Source organism: Fusarium verticillioides, chromosome 9 (genome assembly GCF_000149555.1).
Source record: "Fusarium verticillioides 7600 chromosome 9, whole genome shotgun sequence".
NCBI classification, from domain to species: Eukaryota; Fungi; Ascomycota; class Sordariomycetes; order Hypocreales; family Nectriaceae; genus Fusarium; species Fusarium verticillioides.
Window position 1 is genome coordinate 717,255 of NC_031683.1, and position 23,600 is coordinate 740,854.

General features: G+C 47.0%; 10 protein-coding genes across 11 annotated transcripts; 7 read left to right on the top strand and 3 right to left on the bottom strand.

Annotated features, from left to right (window-relative positions):
- Positions 1-1,439: 1,439 nt before the first annotated feature.
- Positions 1,440-3,413, top strand: FVEG_11210 (hypothetical protein; the record flags this gene model as incomplete). Its single annotated transcript, XM_018900390.1, has 4 exons — positions 1,440-1,820; positions 1,871-1,941; positions 2,020-2,272; positions 2,322-3,413. 4 exons carry the CDS (start codon positions 1,440-1,442, stop codon positions 3,411-3,413), a joined length of 1,797 nt encoding a protein of 598 aa, XP_018758659.1.
- Positions 3,414-4,991: 1,578 nt separating this feature from the next.
- Positions 4,992-6,215, top strand: FVEG_11211 (hypothetical protein; the record flags this gene model as incomplete). The annotated part of the gene is made up of 1 exon (XM_018900391.1): positions 4,992-6,215. One exon carries the CDS (start codon positions 4,992-4,994, stop codon positions 6,213-6,215), a length of 1,224 nt encoding a protein of 407 aa, XP_018758660.1.
- Positions 6,216-6,801: 586 nt separating this feature from the next.
- FVEG_11212 (hypothetical protein) lies at positions 6,802-8,880 on the top strand (the record flags this gene model as incomplete). Of its 2 annotated transcripts, XM_018900392.1 has the most annotated exons (6): positions 6,802-6,833; positions 6,891-6,915; positions 6,969-7,755; positions 7,807-8,023; positions 8,071-8,376; positions 8,429-8,880. In XM_018900392.1, 6 exons carry the CDS (start codon positions 6,802-6,804, stop codon positions 8,772-8,774), a joined length of 1,713 nt encoding a protein of 570 aa, XP_018758661.1. In that variant the 3' UTR covers positions 8,775-8,880. The 2 variants fall into 2 exon arrangements, with proteins under 2 accessions (XP_018758661.1, XP_018758662.1); XM_018900393.1 differs by lacking the exon at positions 8,429-8,880 and having other exon boundaries at positions 8,071-8,403.
- Positions 8,753-10,280, bottom strand: FVEG_11213 (glutathione S-transferase). The gene is made up of 3 exons (XM_018900394.1): positions 10,040-10,280; positions 9,839-9,988; positions 8,753-9,793 (listed from the first exon to the last, which is right to left on the bottom strand). Exons 1-3 carry the CDS (start codon positions 10,184-10,186, stop codon positions 8,933-8,935), a joined length of 1,158 nt encoding a protein of 385 aa, XP_018758663.1. The 5' UTR covers positions 10,187-10,280; the 3' UTR covers positions 8,753-8,932.
- A 127-nt stretch (positions 10,281-10,407) lies between these two features.
- On the bottom strand, positions 10,408-12,159 carry FVEG_16981 (hypothetical protein). The gene is made up of 2 exons (XM_018906218.1): positions 12,046-12,159; positions 10,408-11,969 (listed from the first exon to the last, which is right to left on the bottom strand). The coding sequence occupies exon 2, from the start codon at positions 11,783-11,785 to the stop codon at positions 10,526-10,528; it is 1,260 nt and encodes a 419-aa protein (XP_018758664.1). The 5' UTR covers positions 11,786-11,969; positions 12,046-12,159; the 3' UTR covers positions 10,408-10,525.
- A 922-nt stretch (positions 12,160-13,081) lies between these two features.
- On the top strand, positions 13,082-14,660 carry FVEG_11214 (hypothetical protein). The gene is made up of 3 exons (XM_018900395.1): positions 13,082-13,349; positions 13,424-13,821; positions 13,874-14,660. Exons 1-3 carry the CDS (start codon positions 13,141-13,143, stop codon positions 14,554-14,556), a joined length of 1,290 nt encoding a protein of 429 aa, XP_018758665.1. The 5' UTR covers positions 13,082-13,140; the 3' UTR covers positions 14,557-14,660.
- Positions 14,661-15,313: 653 nt separating this feature from the next.
- FVEG_11215 (hypothetical protein) lies at positions 15,314-16,233 on the top strand (the record flags this gene model as incomplete). Its single annotated transcript, XM_018900396.1, has 4 exons — positions 15,314-15,337; positions 15,393-15,770; positions 15,823-15,962; positions 16,047-16,233. The coding sequence occupies 4 exons, from the start codon at positions 15,314-15,316 to the stop codon at positions 16,231-16,233; spliced, it is 729 nt and encodes a 242-aa protein (XP_018758666.1).
- Positions 16,234-16,528: 295 nt separating this feature from the next.
- On the top strand, positions 16,529-17,344 carry FVEG_16982 (hypothetical protein; the record flags this gene model as incomplete). Its single annotated transcript, XM_018906219.1, has 1 exon — positions 16,529-17,344. One exon carries the CDS (start codon positions 16,529-16,531, stop codon positions 17,342-17,344), a length of 816 nt encoding a protein of 271 aa, XP_018758667.1.
- A 234-nt stretch (positions 17,345-17,578) lies between these two features.
- Positions 17,579-19,114, top strand: FVEG_16983 (hypothetical protein; the record flags this gene model as incomplete). Its single annotated transcript, XM_018906220.1, has 1 exon — positions 17,579-19,114. The coding sequence occupies one exon, from the start codon at positions 17,579-17,581 to the stop codon at positions 19,112-19,114; it is 1,536 nt and encodes a 511-aa protein (XP_018758668.1).
- Positions 19,115-20,166: 1,052 nt separating this feature from the next.
- Positions 20,167-23,401, bottom strand: FVEG_11217 (hypothetical protein; the record flags this gene model as incomplete). The annotated part of the gene is made up of 4 exons (XM_018900397.1): positions 20,167-20,863; positions 20,917-21,513; positions 21,571-22,097; positions 22,147-23,401. The coding sequence occupies 4 exons, from the start codon at positions 23,399-23,401 to the stop codon at positions 20,180-20,182; spliced, it is 3,063 nt and encodes a 1,020-aa protein (XP_018758669.1). The 3' UTR covers positions 20,167-20,179.
- Positions 23,402-23,600: the final 199 nt, after the last annotated feature.

Genomic DNA, 23,600 nt, shown 5'->3' on the forward strand with positions numbered 1-23,600 from the left:
ACCCATGCCGTAGGGATGTCGCTGCCGGGGAGCCTAGGAAAGCTAGACGCCACAATTACTAAGTGAAGACGGGGACTGAATAGTGCGAGTGATGCAGAACAGGTTGCCGGCCGCCGTAATACAGAGCCAGGATTTAACCTTTCTTCATTGGTAAATATGGCAAATGATCGACATACTAATACAGTACTTGTGCTAGCTGAGGGTTCTAATGCAGTTCGTCACAGAACCAACACTCGCCGAGAACAAATTGGACCCTGATATGCCTATGGGAGATACGAGAATGTCATGTTGTAACTGTTGGGCTGAAAGATGACTCGGACCTTGGATTGTCACGAGGATAGATGATCGACAGGGCTCAGACATGGTTGCATTCGTTGAGCATTCAGATGCGTTGGCTGTGTTGATTCCGTGCAACAAGACACGCTACAATGTCTACCCGTCAAGCATCGACCAAAGGTACCCGTCTCTGGGCCGAAAGGGGTTCCTGTAACCCTGTGTTTCATCTCAGCCTCAAAGTCCCGAAGTGCAACCCTCGCAATACTCACATTCTCGAAGCCTCTGGAAGATGATGCCCCTAGCAGGCCTCCAAAAGATCTCCATAGGCTCATTAGGTCGCGGTATTTTGAGACTAACTTCAATAACATTCATGTCTGTGCTGTTATTGCTGTTGGGATAGTTCTTGTTCTCGAACCCAATGAATTCGCGGTCGTTTACCCTTGTAAAACTCAATATCTCAAGCGAAGTCTCATTTTCGAACAGCGCCTGGGAGATCATTTTGCCAAGAAAGTGCCATAAGAGGAAAGAATAGCCATAGTCTTACTGCAAGCCAATCCGAGCAAATACTTGTCCTTGTCGAGCGTCTGATATTCGATTCAGCCGATCAGTTGCACGATTCTTCTCTGTGTACTCCGTACAAAAGGACTCACTGCAATACCACATGTGCCACGCAATCCATTTCGAAACTGTCGATGTAACGTTCCTCGCCTAAAAGGAGAACCTTGGGAAGTTTCCATGACACAACGGCGTCGTGATATGGGACCTAGCCGTTGACGAGTTTGAGGTGAGGGGTACTTGAGGATTGGGGATCTGACTCGGCGACGGTTGAATTCGAGGCCATTCTCTCAGCTTCATTAGAAACACGAATACCAAGGGTTGTAGTACAAAGAATTCGTATTCTGCCCCAAGCCTCTTTGTATTTTCAACTATGTTACCGTGCGGGGGGAATTCGGTGGCTTTGTAGTCTTGTCAAACTACTCCATGGAATACAGGGCGGCGGTTAAACACGGCGCGCTTATTGGCTGGCTCGACATCGCTACAACATACTGAGGGTTGAACTTCACAGTTTATAAACAAGTATTAGAACGTTCAATAAGAATATGGTCATCTCCGAGAGCGCAGCATCATACTCCTTTGGTTTGTCCTTCTTGAAACACGCCAATATGGGAGACGTCAACTCGTCGACTTTCATCCAGCCATGGCATGTTTCTATTCTTTACTACAATGGAACTGATCTGAACTCAAAGTATGCTCCACCTTGGGTTAGCTCTCCTAATATCAGGGGCACGTTCGACATTCTTGAAAGTTGCATCTTTACCCTCATCGCCTGCGTCTTCACGGCCCTTCATCTCGACATAATTCCAAACTCAACATGGCGACGTCGTCTGCTAGAGAAGATAAAATGGGTCCTGTTTACTATTGTGACCCCGGAAGTCTCTTTATTAACCGCGAGTAATCAGATTGGTCGTACCTGGGACCTCAGGTCAAAGCTCAAAAGGATACAGAAACAACAGAAGTCGTCAATATCAAGTCCGGATGAAGATGTAAGGCGATCTCATACCGTGCACCCGAACACTTAAATAACAGCTTCTAGGTCGAGATCAACTTGCAGTACGCCTACTTTATTGTCATGGGGGGGATTCGTTTCGACGTCGACGATATCTTGTCTACTCCGGATCGAGCTCGACCCCTCAGCTCAGATGATTTTCAAAGACCCCCAACCCCAAAATGACAAGAAGCAAGGACGGTTCGCGCAGGCCCGCCTGCTATAGTTCAACTCGCCAGCAAGGGCCATTGGTTTAAAGTCCGAGGGAAAGACATTGACGACAAGAGTAAGGCTGGTGTTTTTCAAAAAGCCCTTGTTCTTATTCAGATACTCTGGATGATTACCCAATGTGTTTGCCGGTTTGTGTTTGGACTTCCGCTTACCCTACTGGAAATCCATACCATGTTGCATGTCTTTTTTGCTATCATCCAATACTGTTGTTGGGTCAAGGTTCGTGCATCCCTCAAAATCTCATTGCTACTAGTTGACAAGCGTACAGAAACCTTTGGATATTCAGGAACCATTCGTTGTTCAACCACATGGTTTCGAAGCCGAACTGGCCATGATGTTACAGAAGCAGTTCTATAGCAGGATGTCATACAGTCTAGCACTCTTCCCTTCACGTCAAACACCAGAACAGCCACCCCCAGAAGGATCTTTGGGTCGCCAAATGAGATGGATCGATCCGGCGTCGACAGAAATGAAAGTTGGCGATATTCTCCCTTCTGGACTTGCTTTCTACACCATAAATACCAAAGATGCTTTATTTCCTCTCGAAAACATCTGGGGTGGCCAGACAATGGTTAAACACAAGCTCAATCGAAGATCTAAACCCGTCAAGGACTCTTTCCCACTTACACCTGAGTTCTTTCGGCGATGGGATATTATTCTGTCCAAATACTCCAACGAGCAGCGAGAGCACCTGGCTGAAACGTCGATAAGGATTCGGCTGCACAGATGTGAGGAAGACGGTATACCGGATCTTCCGGAGAGAGAAAAACGTATCCTTCTCCTGGTGCGCCTGGACGAATTCAGACAAGAACTGATATTGAACTGCGAAAGAGATTTCTGGGAGGGTAGAAGTTTCTTCTCCCTTGATCTTGCTCCGCATTATGAAACGCAAGGTTTTCTTTCGAAATATGGTCCCATGTGGAAGTTCTGGAGGTACCATAAGATAGTATTCCTCGCTGCTATCCTATCTATTTGCTATGGTGGTCTTCACCTTGCGCCTACATTCTTGTTAAAGTTCCCTTCGTACACAGAGGCAGTATTGTGGCAGCTCAGCTGTATGATCATCATGTGCGCGTTGCCTGCTTACGTTATAATATCAGGCCTGATCTGGCTCACCCTTTGGTGTTTATTCCTTGACAGGTCTCATGCTCTCGTCTTTCCACGAAGGACACCCGAATATCTCAGGAGATTCATCAGAAACTTCGCCAAGTTCTATTGTATATACTTGCTATCTATTTTGGGGAGCGCATATGTTCTGTCAAGGGCCTTCATTGTCGCCGAGATTTTTGCAAGCCTGCGACATTGTCCAGTTGGAGTTTTCCTCACCTTTCAGTTGCTGCAACTGTTTCCTCACTTCTAGTTCTAGCAACATTCTTGCATTTCTCTTAATAGATATGTGTTTTCAAGGCGCCACGAATATCAAGGAAGCCGACAAGCTTAGTGTGAGCATTAGTGTTTTAACAGACCCAATGTCTCACTCTAACATTCGCCAGATACCACGCGATGTTAAATGTACCGAGATGCGCTCGATCTTCTAAAACATTGCCGTCTAGATGCTGTGTCACGTTCCATCGCAGTCTGTGTCTTGGGAGTGAGCTCCCCATGCCCCGTTGGTCTAAGAGGACAAACTCGATGAAGGCCTTTGCTGGATTGAAGGATCAACAAGGCCGTCTTGGAAGTCAGATGAATGTGGAAAGCGTGTATATTTATCTGGCCCCGACAATGGCTTCAGCGAGGTAGTCTTCGTTAAGTCCTACCGGTGTCATCGGCCCTTAGTTGCTCCTTGTCGAGTACCACGTCGTGGTGGTCACCAGTGAGACCAGGGGCGACATTGGGGCGATTGCCATTAGCTGTTCGTGATAACATCTACGTGTCGATATAATTCTCCGTGCCGCGTTCGCATGCATAGTTGTAATGATTGATTATCCCGCCCCTAAGCGCTCCAGCTCTGTAAGATTCTTATAGAATGTAGAGTTAGGTGCTCGGGTGTACGGTTGGTTTGAGACTGCTCTCTTGAGTTCAACGACCTGAAAAGCATCGATAACTATCGCCGCATCAATGAAGTCGCGTATCTGAGCCATGGGACGAGTGGCTGAAGCTCGAAGACTGTCGGCGACTTTGAAGGAGATGTTCTGTGCGCGCCGGCGGGAAACCACCTGCATAGTAGTGATCGAATAGCCACGTAGGTGATATATCCGGATGTAGTCCAGTTTTGGTGATACGGGACTCCGAGCTTGGCTTCATATCTTCTTATTACAAAGGATTCTGGTTTCAATTATGGTCTGTAACGTAAAACGGCAAGATTCTGGTCTAGTCGAGTCGATCCAATTTGGCCGGCGTGGCCCTCGGTAAATGGGACCAACCTCGAAAAAGCCAGCCGGTGCCATAGAAAAAAAGGGCACTGTTGTTTGAGTAGGTTCTTTATTGCAACAGAAGTCTTTGGGTCCAGAAGCCACAGCCCCCTGTTTCCCTAGACAGCCTTACCTACCAAATGTAAGGTAAGCACGGCGAGTTGCTACAGTTACCTCCAAGTCGTCCTCTCTGTTCAAGATTCAGGCTTACACTGTTTGTTAGTCTTCCCACTGAATTTTGATAACAGAAGTGACTCACTCGAAAAAAAATAGTCTTTCGCTTTCTGCTTTTCTGCCACTGAATTTGGGTATAAATACCCTCTAGGTTCTGTCTGCTGATTTAAGCTCTCCGCTATAAGCCTCAACCACAAATAACATATCTAGCTCATAACTTAAACATTATAGCAGAATGACTAACCAATTACTACAGCGTAAAGTTGATGAACCAAGAACCTAGATGATGACTCCTTGGTCGGCCTTGAAGGCAAATAAAATGCTCCAATCCGTATAAATACCATCGTAGTCTCCCCCCTCCTGCTTCTCTCAGTCTCTCACTAAAACAGATAATTACTACAAGCCGAAAAGAAATGGCGCTCGTTACAACAGACCCTTTCATCAGGCTCCCGCCGGAGCTACGTATCCAAGTTCTCATATCGGCTGGCTGCAAATCGTCGATAGTACGAATAATCCAAGCATCTCCTGTCCTGCTGCAACAATATCTCGCACACAAGAAGTCTATCTTACGAAAAGTCCTTGCCGCCGAATTTGACGCCGAGATGATACAAGATGCTATGGCTATTTTGTTGTTTCCGAATCGTCGGGCCTGTGCTGATAAGCATCAACGCAAGAAGCTTCGTCGTGCACACTTGCGGGCTTGGTCAAAATCTCAGCTGCCCGGTCCGTTCAAGAGTAACGACGACCACCTGGTGGATCGGCTCGATAAATTACATGATCAAATTCTTCTTTTGGTCGAGGACTATGTCACCAAAGCCACTGCTTCCTTTCCCCCACAGGAATATCTTTGTCTACCAGAAATTCATCCGTCATCAACTGAAGGACACCTTGTTTTCAAAGACCTCAAGGTCACACCGCGATTTAGTTCCGCCAATCTCACATCCTCGGAACGGAAAAGGTTTGTCAAAGCATTTCTGGCGTTTGACTTACTATGCAAGGACACCAAATTCTCTTTTACTCCCAGCAATCTACGGTTACGTAAAATCAGCAACGCTGAGTTCGAAGCTATCGGCTGTGTCAACAGCTACGTCTGTTCTCTATACGGGGCAATGTTAGCCCAATGCAACCATGCTGATCTCCCAGCCGCTTTCGCAACTCCTACATCCTTAATGCGGATGTATTTTCCGGTTTCCGACGCCCTCTTTTTTGATGCCAACGTCTACGCACCTAATCTGCATTTACTTTCTCGCGACTTTGGCAATGATATTGGGGCCGGTTTCTCAATGCTTGGGCTCGATCGCCTAATTAAATTCCTTCGCTGCGATATGGCCAAGCCAGATGAAAGGAAAGCACTCGACAAGAAACTCAAAGATGTCTGGAAGTATGGATTGTATGGATTCCCTGCTATTGCCCACCCGTGGGAAGCATACTTCCATAACCTATTCGCAACCAAGCAAAAATACAAAAATGGTCACGAATCGTCTTTATACAACCAGCTCTCTCTGGAGCCCAAAGAGAAACTCAGATACAAGCTCGGTCAGGAGCGCGCTTGGGCATTTTTTAATGACAGTCGCTTTTACCCGCAAGAGAGCGCCGAACGACCAACTTTTCCACCGGAGAGATTTCTTGCAGATTAACCAGCTAAGAAAACTCTTATCAACGATTGGTTTGATAATCTGAGAGATGATAAAGACTAACGACGAGGCTAGGGTATATTCCAACCTATGATTCTAACTTACCCCTGATAATGGTGGAGTTTTGTTTATTCAGAAGAGTGGTGTGCCACTTCTGGTGGGCAACATGTAACAAAAGTGTTGTTTGGACGCTGGTGCTTTTCGGCATATGGACTCTGTTCGCTCATAGGATCGCGCTGTTTTCTTCAAATTGATGAGCTCAGGAAAGTGTGTTTAGTATTTAGCAACCCGTTAATGAATATCATAAACTTACCTGTCACCGGTGTTCGCAGCCTAAGCATAATATTTCATGTGTCATTAATAAAACCAACGTTGATGATAGAGAGTTTTAGGGTAGCCTGGGTAGGCAGAGTCGAAGCTCGACCCACACATCCATCTCGCATTTAACCCTCCAACCGGCTTCCCCAACCCCCTCCTCAAATGTTGGGCTGTCGTTTCCAACAACCTGAGGGCGATGCCTGATCGGCACTTAAACTTGGCATCATAGAACCCTGTCAGCTAACTCTAGTTGTATCTAGCCTGGCCCGATATGAACCCCGCAACAGGCAAGCAAGAACTCTCGTGAGACCTTGGACAAGCGCATCACTAAAGCTACCTTTCACTAACACGAAGCACTAGTTGCAAACGTTGCCGATATCGAAAGGTAAGTTGATGCTGGGATACCTTGATAGAAATGTGTTAGTTTAACAGCGCTAGTTGAGATGCACGCGAACAATACCTTGCACCAATTGTGCAACAGCAGGTGCAGGCTGCGAGTATGAAAAGATCGACAAGAGACGAAACCCACCATCTTCAGAATACACGATTGGTCTACGAAATAGAGTTGCTTCACTAGAAGCCTTCATCCAGGAGTTGAGAGAAGCTTCTCCCGCTCGCCGAGATGAAATGCTTGGGCCCGCGGCTTATACACAGGGCACATCAAATATTTCGATCGCAGGGCCGTCTCAAGTCATCCAAACTGATACCACAGCCCGAGCACGGCTGAAGCCAGACGCAGAAGGATCACTGGTTTACCATGGCGCGACCAGCATCTTCAACAGCGATCTTCTCACCACAAGCGAGAGCTTTCCAAACCCAACACAGAGTCTGTATGCAGAGTCCAACTTTGACCATGTGATAGATCACTTCGGCATCAAGTTGGAAGATGACACAGTTTTCAAAGCACTGCAGCAATTCTTTCGCTGGCAGTACCCCCATTTTATGTTTGTTTACCGAGAGGCGTTTCTTAGAGACCATTTTGGTGAGCGAAAAGGCTGCAAGTACTGGTCATCTGCACTTCTCCTGTCGATATGCGCATTGGGCCTCCTTATGTCAGACACTGAAGTGGAGCGGAATTTGATCGAGAAGTTCTTTCAGGCGGCGGAGAGTATCGTGATGGTATCCGGCCTAAGCCGTCCTTCGATTCCCACCGTCCAGTCATTCTTATGCTTGGCATTTTTTGAAATTGGTCGAGGGAACGTATCCAAGGGATGGGCTTTCTCAGGTATGATGTACTGACCGTTCTCCTGGAAATGTCAATTTTAACAAAAGAAAGGTATCGCGTTCCGTATGGCCCAAGACTTGGGCTTTCAAAGCGATCCTATGAACTGGCTACCACATGACTCGACCATTATATCAAGCGAGGATATTGAGATCCGCCGTAGAATCTACTGGGGCTCATACATATCAGACAAGCTGATAAGCTTGATACTCGGGAGACCCGTACAACTGGCCTTCGATAGCGCTGAGGTCGATCTACTGGAATTCATAACGTAAGACAGTCTCCATTCCCAGCTTTCAAATCAACTAACGAAGTAAGTGACGGCCCCGGAATGGAGTACTGGCGACCTGTTGGTTTTGGCGATGACCCGGAAGAGCTTCGAGTCTTGTCAAACATACCATATCTCAAAGAGCAGATTCGTCTCTACAGAATTGTTGAGAAAATGATGACGACAGTATTTTCTCCAAGGACGCCTCGAACGCAGACAGACGTCTTTACACGGCAGACCCTGCTTGATAATCTCAACCTCGAGCTTCTCCAGTGGAGGGACGCGCTGCCCGCTTTTGCAAAGTGGAATAAGTGGTCGACGGGTGTGACAATAACACCAGCGGTGGCCACCCTCCAGTAGGTCTCCATGACTCTGAAAAGAGGTCTTTGGCTAATAAATATCGTGCAGCCTTCTTTACAGCAGCATCCGTATAGCCTTGAACTACGAATCAGCCACCGTAAGTAATGTTGCCTCGGCTCGAGAATCTGCACTTCTGTCTTGCACTACGGCAGCACAAGATATCCTTGCTCTGGTTCGAATTTACAAAATGCAGTACGGGCTTCGCCATGCACCACTCATATTGATTTACGCGTCAATACAAGCGTCAAGGTCTATCGAGAAGTTTGGTATTCCGGAAGAGCAGAGCTACCTGGTTAATTGCCTGGCTGAGTGCGCTCACACTTGGAGCATTGCTGGTCAAGTGCAGGGTCCAATGCCAGCAGTGAATCTTGACGCGTATCACGATCTGGTATAGGAACACGGCGGTTAAGCAAGCTATCTCACTTACTAAGTCTAATCGACATGTAAAAATCCATAATCATAAGTGCACAAAGCAATATCATGTATATCACTGCTAGTGTCATATTTCAGCGATCGCCATATTTCAGCGATCGTCATATTTCATGATCAGGCCTAAAGCCTCTCTCCCTCTTCCAACTCGTGAATCAACACCAGAGGACCCTTGGGGACAATGTCCGGCCCAGTGATACCAAGAATCCTTCGTCTAGCATTTGCATAACCAGTCTTGTACTTCCCAATCCAAGTCTCCGATGTCTTTCGAAACGCGCCATGAGTTCTGAAGCTATTGTCCCAGTAAAGTCTCCTCAACCAGAGATGCAAGTTCGGATAGTGATCCCTGATGGTTCCAAGATTGCACATGAAGATAGGAACGTACGCAACGTCAAAACGAAGAATGGTTGGGAAGAGACGGATATCAGCCTCGGTAATGTGCTGACCGAGAAGAAAGGGACCGTCGTCGAGGATTCTTTCGAGTCGATCGAGTGACTTGAAGACCTTTACGACATTTTCTTCATATGCAGCTTGAGACGTGGCAAATCCTGTCTTGTATACGCCATTGTTGACAGTGTCGTAGACCCATTCGTTGATTTCATCGATATTATCTTTCAAGTGCTCTGGGTAGAGTTCGCGTCCGGGTTTGTGACTTTCACGCTCTTCCTCCGGAAGAAGGTGGTCGAACTCCGTGTAGAGCATCCGAATGATGTCACTGGACTCGTTGCTGACCATGGTGTGAGTCTTCTTATCCCAAAGGATGGGCACGGTGTAGCGACCCTCATAATTTTGGTTGGCATTGAGATATAGTTGCTTCAATGTGTCGAAGCCATATAGTGGATCCTTGGGGAGTACACCATACTTGGCTGCTTCTGGGCTGTCATCGAAAAACCAACCATCTTTGCCCATAGTGAGTGAGCAGATATACAGGTCGATCATATCGTCGAGTTTCTTGAGACTTCTCACGATCATGACGCGATGAGACTGTTGTTGTCAGTACTGTGAAGGGACAGCCTAGCGATGACTTACCCATGGACATCCTGGGCTGAGATAGAGTGCATAGCGATCATTCTCAGCGGGGAACTGAGAATCTGGGTCTTTTGATACGAAACTGCGAAAGGCGCTGTCGGGTCGAATGAAAGAGCCGTCCTTGGTTGGCTGGAGCCTGATCTCATCTGGCTTTGATAATATTAGTCATTAAGCTCTTGCCATCATAGAATGAGGTTCTACCTGGTCACCCATGTTTCTGATGTTCGAGGAAGAAATGCTTTTGGAGAATTGATAACTCGAAGAAAAGGATCGGACGGTATTCTGCTTTGGGATGATATGCGGCCTGTATGGCTTGAGACTCAAGATACGTAAAGATGGAGGTTTCATGCCAACTATTTAAGAGAAAATGAGGTGTGCATCCAGTTATTAAATGTTCCCCAAGATTGGTATATAAGCAAATCATGCCATGATATCTGATCGGCCAAACATGATTGATAATCACGTCACCAAACTCGGCACTTATGATGACAAGCGCGCGGCAAGTCGGCCGGATAACTACATTGTGGGGCCAGAACGCGGTAACCAAGAAAACTTCCGACAAAATATGAAGATATCAAGAATATATAGGTATTCTGAAGTCTATAAAGTTAAAGATAAATTATTCTAAATTTATTTCAGACGTTCATCACTTAGGGTAGAGACCTTAAGCTTTTTCATCCGATCTCTCTAGTCGAATAAATTCAAGTCTGAGCTAGAAACGCTCGATGAACTCTCTGATCCTTCTCTCTTGATATTTGACGGCGGCAGACGAGGGACAATTCTGTCGGGATTACAAGTCTCGCAAGTCTCATCACCAACACATCTCCGCGCCCATGGTGTACGCGGTCGAGGCATTCTTCCAGCCACTGGTTCACAAGCTAGAACCCGAAGATGACCGAGATCATTATTGCTGAGTGATAGAGCGTCGTTGAGTGATAGAAGGTCAAACATGTCAAAAGCAGTCTCTGCCTCGCCAATGTTGACTTCATCGTTGCTGTTGCTTACGACCCACGAGGTGCCGATGTCTTCTCTCTTGACTTCCATGTAGATGAGATCACTTGAACGGAAGATCTCCCTTGTGGGATTTGCATTCCTCTCTTGCTGCCCTCTCCCTTCTTCTGACGTTCTTGGGATATGCTGTGCCCGTATCAGGCTGTAATCAATACACCAAATTGTGACCTTTGCAACGTCAAGGAGATAGCTTATCATGTCTTCAAAAACTCCACGAGTCATCCCCAATCCTATCTGGTTGTAGTGGACCTTACGGTTTTTGAGGGTGTCCATAATCGTGGGGTCATAATCCATCGCAACGTTGCTCCCTATGAAGCTGAATCCTGATCTTTGATTGGACGGGCTTTCGTCGAATAGAGGCAAGAAGACACTTGGGCCAATATGCCACCAATCCACTTGGCTTAGCCATCGAGGATCAAAGTGGATGAGATCGTTGTCGAAATCTATTGTGATATGCTTGACGATACCATCATTGTCTTGGTAAGATGCAGTATGAGTAGCGCCTTTTTGACTGATATATCGGCCTGGTTCTGCTGTACGTTTTGGGTGAAAGGGGGACTTGACGTGCGACCACCATTCATTCTTAGTGAAGCGTCTTTCCATCGCTTGGCGTGATTCCTTGCAAAAAGTCCAGAGATAGCTGTCTGTCAGGTAGACTGACTCATTTGGGTTGCCCGCAACATCATCAATTGGGATAGCTAGTGAAAGCCCTGAAGCAATGTTCACAGACTCGTACTCGAATTTCTTAGTGCGTAGCAAGCGAAGAAATCTCCCTTGTATCGGTTTCATGGGAGTTGGCTGGAGAACACGATAGTCGGCGATATAGAATCGGTGAACATGGCGATCGCCAGGGATTGGGCGGACTGCAGCTTCCCAGATGAGAATCTGAATCTCTTTGGGGAGTTGTAGGAATTTTGGAAAGGCATCTGGAGTCATGTTCTGATGGAAATACTCAGGATAAATTTCAGTTGGGGGCAAGAAAACATAAAGACTGTACAAAACGATAAAAATATATAGCTTAAGCTAGGTGGGATTGGATGAGTTTAGTATAGATCTCTAGGCTCTATAGTAGTATATCAACTTAATGCGAAGAGGTCTGCTGGCTGCAAATATACCTCACCTATGGATGTGAGAAAGGCGGCTCATGGTTAACAGCTTGAACATGACGTAGGCTGAGTCATACTCGGAATCCGCACCTCATTGGCCGAAATGGCACAGCACATGACCTAGTATCAGGATAAACCAGGGCATGGCAGGAGAGTGAACACAAGAGATGATCTCCATGAAGAAAGACCCTTTATCGTTTATCGAATTTTGGCCATATTCTTAGAATAAAGTAAAGGAAGTCTTTAGCTGGTCGGGCCGTAGCTAGAGCACGAGGCTATTAGTCTTTTAACCTTAGTCAACGCTGAAGTTTACTTGACTCAGTGCTGGGGTGTCTGATTGGCTTTCGCGTAAACGCAATGAGACGGTCTTCCTTTTTCCCACTACGCTACTGGATCCTCCGGTGTTGCGCCTCAGCCCTGACGCGTAAAGAGGGAGGCTTAGCTGCATCATGCAACGTCCAATAAATTGGGATTCTCATGTGATGATGCGTTTTTTTCTTTATTTCTTTACTGACCATAGGCTCATTGTTTATTGTTGATCGTGGTACTCCGTAGTGTTGACGGAATATCATCATAAAGGACATCCATCTTCAGTAAAGAAGACCAAGTTAGACTAATGACCTGCGCTATATATCTTGACTTGTTTGTATACTCAGACTTGTTTGAGAATCTCAAAACGTCTAAGCCTTTTCCATCCGCCTGCATCTTAACCTTCTGTTTCACGGACAAGGGAAGCTTCGAATGTCAAACCAAGGTACTGAGATAAACTGGTCCAAAGGATCCCGAGCCTTGCCTTGACATGGTACAATCCTTAACCGAGCTGTGGACCTTGCTTTAGGTAACACTTTGACAATGGAACCAATTGCCAAAGCTTATTAGACAGGTCTAGAACGATTCTCCCTTGAAGGAAAGGGGAATTAACCTTCTCGTATATCGGTAGTTGCCTATTCCAGCCACAGCCTGTGCTTGGAAGGTAAGAATCGTAACCATCATACGGTAGATACGTCGCCATTGGCTAAATAGTACCCGAGTGACATCGTTGCTTCCGCTTGATTACGTAGATCAAAGCTTCGGCTGTTCCTACTTACAAACAGGGGACGTAGCATCAAGCTTTCGCAGATCAATAGGGTTACGAATTATGGTTTGGCCCCGCGGGACCCGGTCTGAGTTTCTGCCATCTTTAAAATGTTGAGCTCGCAGCTGTCACGTCATGCTATGTTCTTTTGTTCTTGCTTCGTTCTCTTCAAAATGGGTCTTCAATTCTGCGGTGCTCAAAATGGTGTCAAGATGGGAGCGTTGAACGCTCCGAGGCGAGCCATATGGATCTGCTCCGTTGTCAGCCTCACTGCATTCCTTGTCTTCTTCTGCTTTCCCGTCTATTCCTTTTATCCGCTGTAAGTACACACTAACCACTCGCTTGCACGACAAAGACTTCTACTTGCGATGCTAATGATGATGTATCGTATAGGAAACCCGCTGTCTCTCCCTCTAATCCCCCATCTCTTTCGGCTCCACAAGCAGCAGATGCCTTTAGTGTCAATTGTCATAAAAAGCCTCGACCGGAAGCATATAAACTGCATGGCAATGGAACCGAGAGCCTGGCTCTACCGAAGCTGATGGCGGAGCTATGGAAACCCCTGGTGCACCCCATCACGGAGAGAGTGTTTGTTACCGATAAGGGAGAACGCTTCGAAGTACCAATCAACCAAGTGCGATGGAAGAAGCCACTAGGGAAACGGGTTGTTATCGTTGATACCGATACTCGGCTTGATGGTAAAACGGAGAACACGATGTTGAATGAATGTCCGCTGGACTTTACAACACTACCCGGGCGGACTGGAGGTCACCTAAACCACTATATATACGGTATAGTCAATCGACTCTGGTGCCCGATGCTCTGCTGACGCTGATGGGGTAGCTATGATCCACGGCTATGATTACCGACTAGTCCGTGCAGCCGACTATCCCGATCGACACGGAACTTGGGTAAAGCCAGCCATCACTAAAGAAGCTCTAAAGACCCACGACTTTGTCATTTCACTCGACTCGGACGCCGTCTTTACGCATCTCGACCTCCCGCTAGAATGGCTCATGAACCTCTGGGATTACCGCCCAGAGACATTAGTCGCCATGGCTTACGACCTCGACTGGGAACAAGACTACGATCCCCAAGGAAACCTCATCCTCAACACGGGTTTCGTTATCGCACAAGCAAGTCAGCGTACCCAAGACATGTTTCAACGATGGGAAGATTGCCCAAGGAGTATACCTGGCTGCAACCATTGGAACCACAAGTGGGCACATGAGCAGAGCGCGTTTTCGTACTATATCCGGTACGAGTTCAACAGGACACATGATGTGAAAAACATACCGTGTAATCAGGCCAACGGCAATGAGTTCACGCTTGACGGAAATGGAGAGTGCAAGGGCGTTTTTGTGAGCCACAATTGGAAACATAAACACAAGACGCCTGAGCTATTGAGCAGGAGTATCATGACTTCACTGGCCCGTCGGGTACATGGGCAGTTCCACCATGATATCAAAGACTTATACCTAGATGCCTCGAAGCAGACATATCCAATCGCTGATGGGGCACCCTAGGCAATGAATGGAAGAAGTAAAGATAGATTCAATCAGACTATAGACCGCTTATGTACTCCTAAGAATAATGATCCCGATAATGACCAACTGCTTTACTACCAAGCACCAATGCTGTAAAGACTGAAAAGACCCAGGATATTCTTTATCTTATCTTATCTTATCTTATCTTCGTGAGGCCTACGAACCAAACCACCATTGGACATAACAACTGCGCTCGCAAGCAAGCAACGGTGGCTTTCGACGCTATGAATAGCAGTTGATTACTCAGATTACGACCACTGGGCTATAACGACGCTCACTCGCTCATGCGTCGAAAAGGTACCAAGAATCGGAGGCACAAGATGCCTGGGCTGTCTAACCGAATTTGGCATGTCGAGCCTAAGAAGCTGAATGGAGGTGAAGCAGTTCTACTTATGCACAGTCAGTTGGCGCGAGAAAAGTAACCAAAACTGGAAACAAATGTGAGTTGTGGCGCATACCACGTAGCGAAATATTGGGGTCGAGATTTACGCGTACTGTTTTGTCCACAGATACTGGGGGAATAGGCAGGTCTACGAGTGAACTTTGCGCCGGAGTCCAACTCTTCGTGATGAAGGACTATTTAAATGGTATTTGCTCAGCTTTAAGTTCCTCATGTTGATATAAGCTCTTAGACACAGATATCAGCTACCAATAACCTATGTATCTCAGAACTTACAGTATCTCCCAGCATATACACGCCTAATATTAGCCAAAGAAAAACCCAAGTCCATCAACAATGGCTTCATTCGAAGGCAAGGTGGTATGTATATCAAGAACTCTCGCTATTTGAAAGCAAGCTAACCTGAATAATGAAGATCGCGATTACTGGTGCAGCATCTGGTATTGGCCTCGCAGTTGCTAAGCTTCTGGCAAGTCGCCGTGCCCAACTCTCGCTCGCCGACATGAACAAAGCCGGCCTTGAGACTGCTCTTGAGTCTCTTTCTGGTGATGGGCACATAATCACCCAAGTCGATGTGCGTGACAGTCAAGAAGTGAGTGCATGGATCGAGAAGACCGTTTCTGTCTTTGGCAAGCTTGACGGTGCTGTCAATATGGCTGGTGTCTTTACCCACGGTACATGTCTTCGTGATGAAACAGATAATACGTGGGACCTCATCATGGGAGTAAATGCTCGTGGTGTTTTCAATTGTTTGAGAGCAGAGCTAAAGCATATGAAGGCTGGAGGAAGTATTGTAGGTATCGATCAACATCTTTAGTGGAAGAGGAAAGCTCATAAGTGTGCAGGTATCGGTGGCAAGTGTTGATGATCGAGCTGGCTTTGCTAATGCTTCTGTATATTGTGCGAGCAAGCATGCTGTCATTGGCATGTCTCGATCTTGCTGCAAAGGAGAACGAGAATATTCGCATCAACTGCGTGGCACCATGTACGTCTCTTTTCATGTCGAAAAATCACAAAGCCGTCCCAGAAAACTACCGCATTTCTGACGGCCACTATCTTTAACAGGCAGTGTCCGAACTCCTATGATGGAAGGCGAGGTAATGGCCGAAGCAGTAGAAGCAGAAATTGCGCAGCAGGTTCAAAAGCGTCCTACGAAACCCCATAAAATTACAAATATTATTGCTTTTCTCCTCAGTGATAAAGCCAGTTTTGTCACTGGAGCTGTTTACAACGTCGATGGAGGTTGGATTTGTTAGTCGGAGGTTATCCCGAGTACTTCGGCATAGGTCGGCATGTAGCCGATAAGGTTGGAGAACACCCACTCCATAGTAGCATCAGATTGTACTAGTCAGACCAGCAGTCTCTAAAACTTTCCATATTTGGTAAAAATAGTGAGTGGGGGTGCATTCGGCTGTAGTTCATGATCAGGTGGACATTATAAGATGGCCCTTATCTACTGTATTCCGAAGCCGGACTCCTCAACTAGTTTAAATCTTTGTCTCTTCCAAAGTTGAAAGTTCACATATCGAACATCTCCGTGCCCGAGAAATAATGACTGTGAGAAGTCGACTCCAACAACCTGTACGGGTCGGCATTTTGGATTGCGACTACGTCGTACCGAAGGTTGCCGAAACTTGGGGACCAACATATAGTAGTATCTTTGCCCACCGACTGCAAGCTGTCAATAAGACTCTAGGGTCTGAGAAGGCTCTGGAGATTTCTGCATTTGACATTATCAAAGACGAATATCCTGATCCAAATGACTTCGACGCCTTCCTGATCACAGGTTCTATCAAAGGCGTATATGATGCGGACCCATGGATTGCGAGGTTGAAAACTTTTCTTCAAGAAGTCTACCAGAATCATCAACATGTGCGGCTATTCGGAGCTTGCTTCGGGCACCAGATCATCTCTGAAGCCCTGCTTGAGAAATACGGAGTGATTGTCGAGAAAGATCCAAAGGGCTATGAAGTCGGCATCCACAAAGTTGCCTTGAACCCGAAATTCAGAGCTCAGTTTAGTCATATTCTAAACCTGCCCGAGGAAGACGGATTACGGATACAGTTCGCACACGGCGATCATGTTCGGTTTGAAGCAGCATGGCCCGAGTCATGGATGTCGATAGGAAGCACGCCGCATTGCGCCGTGCAGGGAATCTTTCAGCCAGGACGTGTCTTGACATTTCAAGGCCATTTTGAATTCACCGAGGAGATTTCAACGGAGACTATCAAATATTTCTACACGCCTGAACGGGGATTCACACCTGAGCAAACGCAAGCTGCCTTGGATCAGATTCGAGGAAAGGACGATTCGGAGGAGGCTGCAAAGATCTTGCATGCCTTTTTTACAGAGAGCAATGGTGTATAGGTATATCTATCACTCTGAGAATCATATCATGAAGATCATTGTTGAGCCTTATCTGAATTAAGCTTTAGAGTTGGGTGGCTTAGCGCATGCGCCCCAGAATGAGGCGCAAGGAATTCAAGGCGGATTGCAAGGCTAACAATTAATTTCCCTCTTTATACCACATGCTTCATCTTCCATCTTTCAGTGGCTCATCGTCCAAACTTTCCTTTCATCTCGCTATGCAACGGTTTCTCGATGCCGTTCTTTAAAAACTTTCGCAGCGGCGCAAAGGTCGTGGACCAAGCCGTCAATCTGGACCCGCACACCTGGACATTGCCATCGTCATACAAGCCCTCCCAAGCAGATGGTAAACAAACGATTATTCCCGACCCAAGAGTCTTCTCGAACGTGTTTTCGATTCCCAGCGAAACGGAAACACAGAGTATTGAGACTCTATTGGCATATCCCGACGCGAGTCATGCTGCTGTACATCTTGCTCTGCTTGAATGCTTCCGGAACTTGAAAGCTAGTGCGAAGGCGCTTGACGTCAAGGTCATCCAACCACCTTCATATGATGAGACCAAGAGTCCAGAGCCAGCATCGACATCGGAGCCCGCGCAGCTTCCCGCATCCAGAAAATGGGACCTTCTCATAAAACTCGCAGTTACACGATTCACGACTTGGTGGTCTGGTATTGAGCTATTACTAAATCATGCAAGCGCCTACTCGCATCATGGTGGCAGCCGTGCTACTCTCCAGCTCACCAAGGACTATCTACCACCATTGGACATACTACTAGTATGGTACGCTCTTATGCTAAGCCCGGAGGCCTATGAGGCTGCTTGCAACGCCCAGGGTACCAATGCTACGCGCTTGAAAAACCTTTGCTTCCCTTGGCCTGCCATCCGCGATGTCATCGATATGCATAAGATGCAGCTTGTACTTCCACGATCTGCGCAGAAGTTGTTCAGTAATATCACGTCTCAACCATGTGACATTCTTGAGTATCTACAAAGTCCCCCGGCATATACCGACACTGGCAAAGTGCGTATCGAAACAGATTTATTTAGTGAAGTCAAGAGGCATGAAGACATCATTGAGGAGTCTAATCAGCTTCTTTGGATACGTTCGCCTGCCTTGCAAGGATCCCTGATCCGAGCGGGCTTGGAGTATCTGGACTTTCACTTGAGGGAGCCCAATGCAGTTGAGGAGGAGATGGTTATTCACCAGTCCTTCGGAGTTAGGCTTTTCTGGAGGACGCACCGCCTGTTTCCAAGACAATACAAGGCTTTCCTGAAAGAAATTGGAGGCACCCAATCAGACCAAACACAGGGGCGGGACCTCAAAAGAGATGCGAAAATTCTTTTCGATATGGACGACCCTTCTCCTATACAAGAGCACTGCCACTGCTGGACCTGCGAGCGCATTCGCGACGATCTCTCAGAATTCGTTTACACAAAACCTTCAGAAGCGGCATCATCTTCTACAAGTCTGAGTCCTATGCAGAAACAAATTTCTTCGTTATCTGCCGAGACTCTACTGCAAATACAAGATGACCTAGGCTTCTGTCTTGCCGTTGAGGACGCCCGCAGATCTGGGCTGTCATTGCCAACTCGGCCACCAACCACTGCAGAGAAGGAGGCTGATAAAATTGCAAAGCAGAAGCAAAAGGAGCTTGGATATAGGCCTGGACTGAATGAGTATGTTGAAGTCTTGCCTGATGGGAGACGCAAGATTCGGACGCATAAGTACAAATATACGACTGGAATGTGGGGAATGGCTTTGTTTTAATCTTTACTAGCGGGTACTTATATTAGCTATAGTAAAAAAGGAGTAGGATATTATAATTTTATTAAATAAGATAACTATTTAAAAGTATTAAGCAGTAATAAATCCTTTACTTTAATAATACTATAGGCATCTATTGCTAAATTATAATCTAGCTGAAGCCTAGATATATTATTAATCAGTATCCGCATCATATTCGCTTTCTCCTTGACACCCTTTGTTTCGTTGACTACTATCAAGCTTCTTCATCTTCTTCCCGTCCAGACCTTTCCCAGGTTGCCGTTTTCTCTTGTTACCAGGCCCTGCCTTGTTGGAGCTTGGGGCGTGGTGGGTAACCTTCAGCCGCTTTATTGTTTCTGGTGGCAACACTCTCTCGATGGTCGGCCGAGGAATTTTCGCCTGCTGCGTGTGACTGCAGGCATTTGTTAGAAGCTTATCTATGACATCGGCCAACAGATTTGAGCGGAATGGTAGCCGCTTCCCTCTAGAACTTCTATCAAGCTGACCAAGGAATATTTCGAGCGCTGATGGCTGGCAGTCAGGGTCTTTCGCATCCTGCGAATAAAACAGGTTCGAGATCTTTTCATTCAGGTCCACGCCCGAGATAAAGTCATCGAGGCCTTCGAGATACCTCGCTTCGCATATCAGCCCAGGGGGTATCTGGGACGCAATAAGGAGATAGTCGATCCAGGCGATTGAATAGACCCGACCCCTAGAAGAGACATCGTGGCCTTTGTAACTATCTATGGGTCGTTAGTGCTGGTAACTTGGTTGTTTAAGAAGGTTGGGCCTGGGAGGATACAAGTGGGGTAATTCGAGTGTTGAATAAGTTATAAGTCAGGCGATGGCTTATACCCGCACAGCCGGCTGGCTGTGCGAATAAGCCAGAACAGTCAGGGATTAAAGGCTTATGAACTCTATACATAGCCCTTTAAGGTTTTAAAGTTAATTAAAAGATATTTATTATTAATTATAATATCCTATATCTTAAGTAGCGACTACTGCCTAGTCTTTCTGAACTTGTCTTACTATAGTATATTTAATGGCTGCCTATAGCCCGGTGAAAGACTAGCTACTCCCACTAGGAACAAGATCTCGAGCCAGTCTGGCCACAATCCCAAGTGCATCCATCTTATCACTCATCGGCTCCTTAAGCTCCTTGGCTGGCCGGTCAAACCGTCGCCACACCTCAATAAACCGCTGCTGCCCCTCATCCAACCCTATTCCACGAAGCACATTGTACATATCATCGTGATTCGCAAGTCTCTCCAGGTCTTCGGCGCTGACAGCCGTGGTAGACGGATGTTCCTTTCCATGAACAACAGCAAGGTTGACGCAATGCAATATGAGTGCTGCTAGACCAGCTGCCAAAGCAGTAGCCACGGATGAACCGGTGCGTTCCTCAAAGTCATCCGGTAACGCCCCCTCGCGGTGCGGATTTCGCGACACTACCTTGTGGCCGGGTAATATGAAACTCAAATTCTGAGGATTGCCTGTTGGGCCCCATACACGACCATCTGCAGTGGCAGCGCCGATGCGGAAGATGCGCTGGCAGTCGAAAGACCATGGGTACTCTACTTCAGTGATGGCGCCAGTGTCGGCTGCGGCGCAGAAGAGGAGTATTCCAGCATCAAGGGCGTCCTTTATGGCTTGGCGGAAAGTATTTACGCCATCGCGATTCTCGACTGTTTCTTTGACCGTCCAGGACATTGAGATGATATCTACCTTCTGGTCTATCGCCGCTCTCACAGCCTGTTTCATGTTAGTCGAGGCGCAAGAACTCATATTACCGAACCGAGACTCACCAAAGCCGCGCTTTCTGCAGCAATGTACTCCTTACCTTGAGTCTGTGTCGCCAAGTTGAGACTCGTCTGCGTCTCGAGCTTGTACACATACAATCTCGCCATTGGACATACCCTGCAAATCATATCCGCCATCACAGTTCCATGGCCCTTGGTAGACCTATAGTAAGGGCTTGGGCCATTCTCATGCGGGAAACCTCTGCTAAACGTCTCTCCGCCCCAGATCTTACCCCGAAGAGACTCAACATATGGATCAGCACCATCGTCGATAAGGGCGACCTTGATGCTATTCTGAGGCTTGACAAATTCAGAGCAAGTGTTTTGTAGTTCGTCGGCGAATTTGTCCATACAGTTTAACCATCTGTTAGACTGTAGACTCATCTCGTTGATGCCGCTTTGAGCCTTTGACGCGCCCTCTCGGACAATGCGTTCACTTCCTGGGACGTCTGCCTTGCACCTGAAGACGAGTATACGTCTTGCTTGTTCAGCATCGTCTCCATCTGTTGAAACACTCTCTTTTGGGTTTGCGGCTGCTGACTCGTTCAGTCGCTCCTCAAAATCATTCACGTACATGGTGATGCGATCTGCCGACTCCAACGCCTGTCATAATTTCCAACATCAATACAATCCTATCCTCAAATCTCATGCAACACATACCTGATCTTCGCTGTATACCAGATGTACTGCCTCTAGCTTTTCCAACTTCGCTAGCCCTTCAGGCTCACTCCATGCCCGTAGGACTGCTCTATTACCGCTCCATCGCAAATAGAGCTGCCTGACATTTCGGCAAGCGGTCAAGATAGTCTCCGGACACAAGTCGACTTTCGTCCAGTCGAGAATCTCCACCTCGAAAGGTCGTAGGCAATCCTCGAGGGACTTGTCGCTATGCGATGGATCTCTCAGGTCATCCACCATCACTTTGAGGATATGCTTGACTCCCTTCCCCTTGAGCCAGTTGAAGAAAACAGTCAAGTCATCCCTACCGCGCCCCTGATTTGACGTCTGCCCTCGGTTCCTTGTTAGCCTTGCTTTTACAACCGATACTGGAGGTTTCTGGAGCTCGATCCTTCGGAATGAAACGTAGCGCAGAACTTGATCAAAGTTGATGTGGTCATAACTTTGCTTGAAGGAATCCTCATAGATCTCCGGTGGTGCCTCAGAGTAGTCGAAGCACAGGTTAATGTCTGAGATCAAGGTTAGTATATGCCAGAGCTATTGAGAACTCTATCTCACTGTTTAGATTCGCGCCATGTAGAAACTTGACCGCTTTGAGCTGGTCCCTACTAGCAGGCTTCGAATTAATCGTCAGAGTAGTCCGAAGATAGTGTAGTTTGACCGTCTGGCGGATCTTTTCTGCGTATTCGCTCTTGCGTTTCTCTTCTTGGGCCTGCTTCACAAGTTGGTCATCTATATTCGTTTGTCGTCTCTGTAAAGGCTTGAAGCCCTCAGGTGCTTCGATAGGTGAATTTCTGTTCGCGGCTGCATGGCGCACACTTTCACTAGAAGTGCGAGGTTCTGTCTGCTCTGATCTTGGTGCATGGGAGTTATCAGGCGTTCGATGTAGCCCTCCGTGGCCGTCTTTGCCTTGCTGAGAGATGCGGTTTCTCCCACCAACATGCTCCAGCCCCCCTTTGGTCCTTGTTCCGGCGTGTTCGCTCTCTTGGCCTTGTGGCTCGTCCCTTGATTCGTCCTGCTTTCTTTCCCCGACACGAGCGGAAAGTGGTACATCGAATTGTTTCCGCCAGAGACGCTGTGTATAGTCTTGATATTCATAGACGGATAGGTTTTGAGGCTCTTTGGTATACTCATCCAAAGCACTGCCCCCATGAGCAAGAAGTGCCTCGACAATCCTCAACTGTCCTTCTGATGCATACTTATAATCGACGGCCAAATGAAGAGGGGTCAAGCCACTTTGATCTTGGGCTTTTAGTGTCTCTTCCGATGATCGTTTAACCAATCTTGTGGTATACTGAGGTTGGAGGTTGTGATAGATCGCTGTGTGAATACAGTTCCTCCTGTGCTCACAAGTAATGCGGAGCAGTGAATCAAGGTCATCGATCGCCTTCTTCTCATCCAGGACCACTTCGATAAACGCATGGTTCTTTTTGGCGATAGCAATATGCAGAGGAGTCTTGCTTGAGTCGTCCACGCGGTTTAGCAAAGTCTTGTCGAATTTGATAACACATCGAGTCAAAGATTTGTGTCCCACTGTGTTGGCAATCATATGGAGGAGTGTCTGATTTGAGTCTTTTGTCGATCTGGAGAGAAAATGTCCGTACTTTTGTAAGAAGCTCTCGCGACTCTCTCTCTTACCCAAGTTCAGCTTCTTATTGCGAGCCTCATTCGTGATGCTCTCAAAGGCGAAGAGCACCTCATCGTGGTTGGGGATCTTGGCCGGCTCCTCCTCAACATCATCGTTCTCGTAGTCCTCATCGTCATCGTCGCTAACGACGCCTTTGACGTCTGTTGTAAATGCCACTTTTGTCATGGTTTCTGATGTCAACTCTATTTGAACTGTAATTTTCTCGGCTCACGTTCTGCATTTCAAAGCTCTACAGTCGTTTATCTGGCAATCTGCTTACCTATGGCAGCCTGCAGCTAGATGAGACACGTCATTTATTAGCCGCTCACCGGGCTCAGCGCTATCCATATGTGAGCAGGGGTCCAAGAACCCCCCATTTTCGAGA

Excerpts from the sequence above, each read along its gene's own strand:
- FVEG_11214 (XM_018900395.1), top strand. The coding sequence starts at position 13,141 with ATGTTGAGCTCGCAGCTGTCACGTCATGCTATGTTCTTTTGTTCTTGC. Across the intron at positions 13,350-13,423 it reads GTCTATTCCTTTTATCCGCT|GAAACCCGCTGTCTCTCCCT; the intron begins GTAAGTACACAC and ends TGTATCGTATAG. Across the intron at positions 13,822-13,873 it reads CCTAAACCACTATATATACG|CTATGATCCACGGCTATGAT; the intron begins GTATAGTCAATC and ends CTGATGGGGTAG.
- FVEG_16981 (XM_018906218.1), bottom strand. The coding sequence starts at position 11,785 with ATGACTCCAGATGCCTTTCCAAAATTCCTACAACTCCCCAAAGAGATT.
- FVEG_11213 (XM_018900394.1), bottom strand. The coding sequence starts at position 10,186 with ATGAAACCTCCATCTTTACGTATCTTGAGTCTCAAGCCATACAGGCCG. Across the intron at positions 9,989-10,039 it reads TCAGAAACATGGGTGACCAG|CCAGATGAGATCAGGCTCCA; the intron begins GTAGAACCTCAT and ends ATATTATCAAAG. Across the intron at positions 9,794-9,838 it reads TCAGCCCAGGATGTCCATGG|TCTCATCGCGTCATGATCGT; the intron begins GTAAGTCATCGC and ends TGACAACAACAG.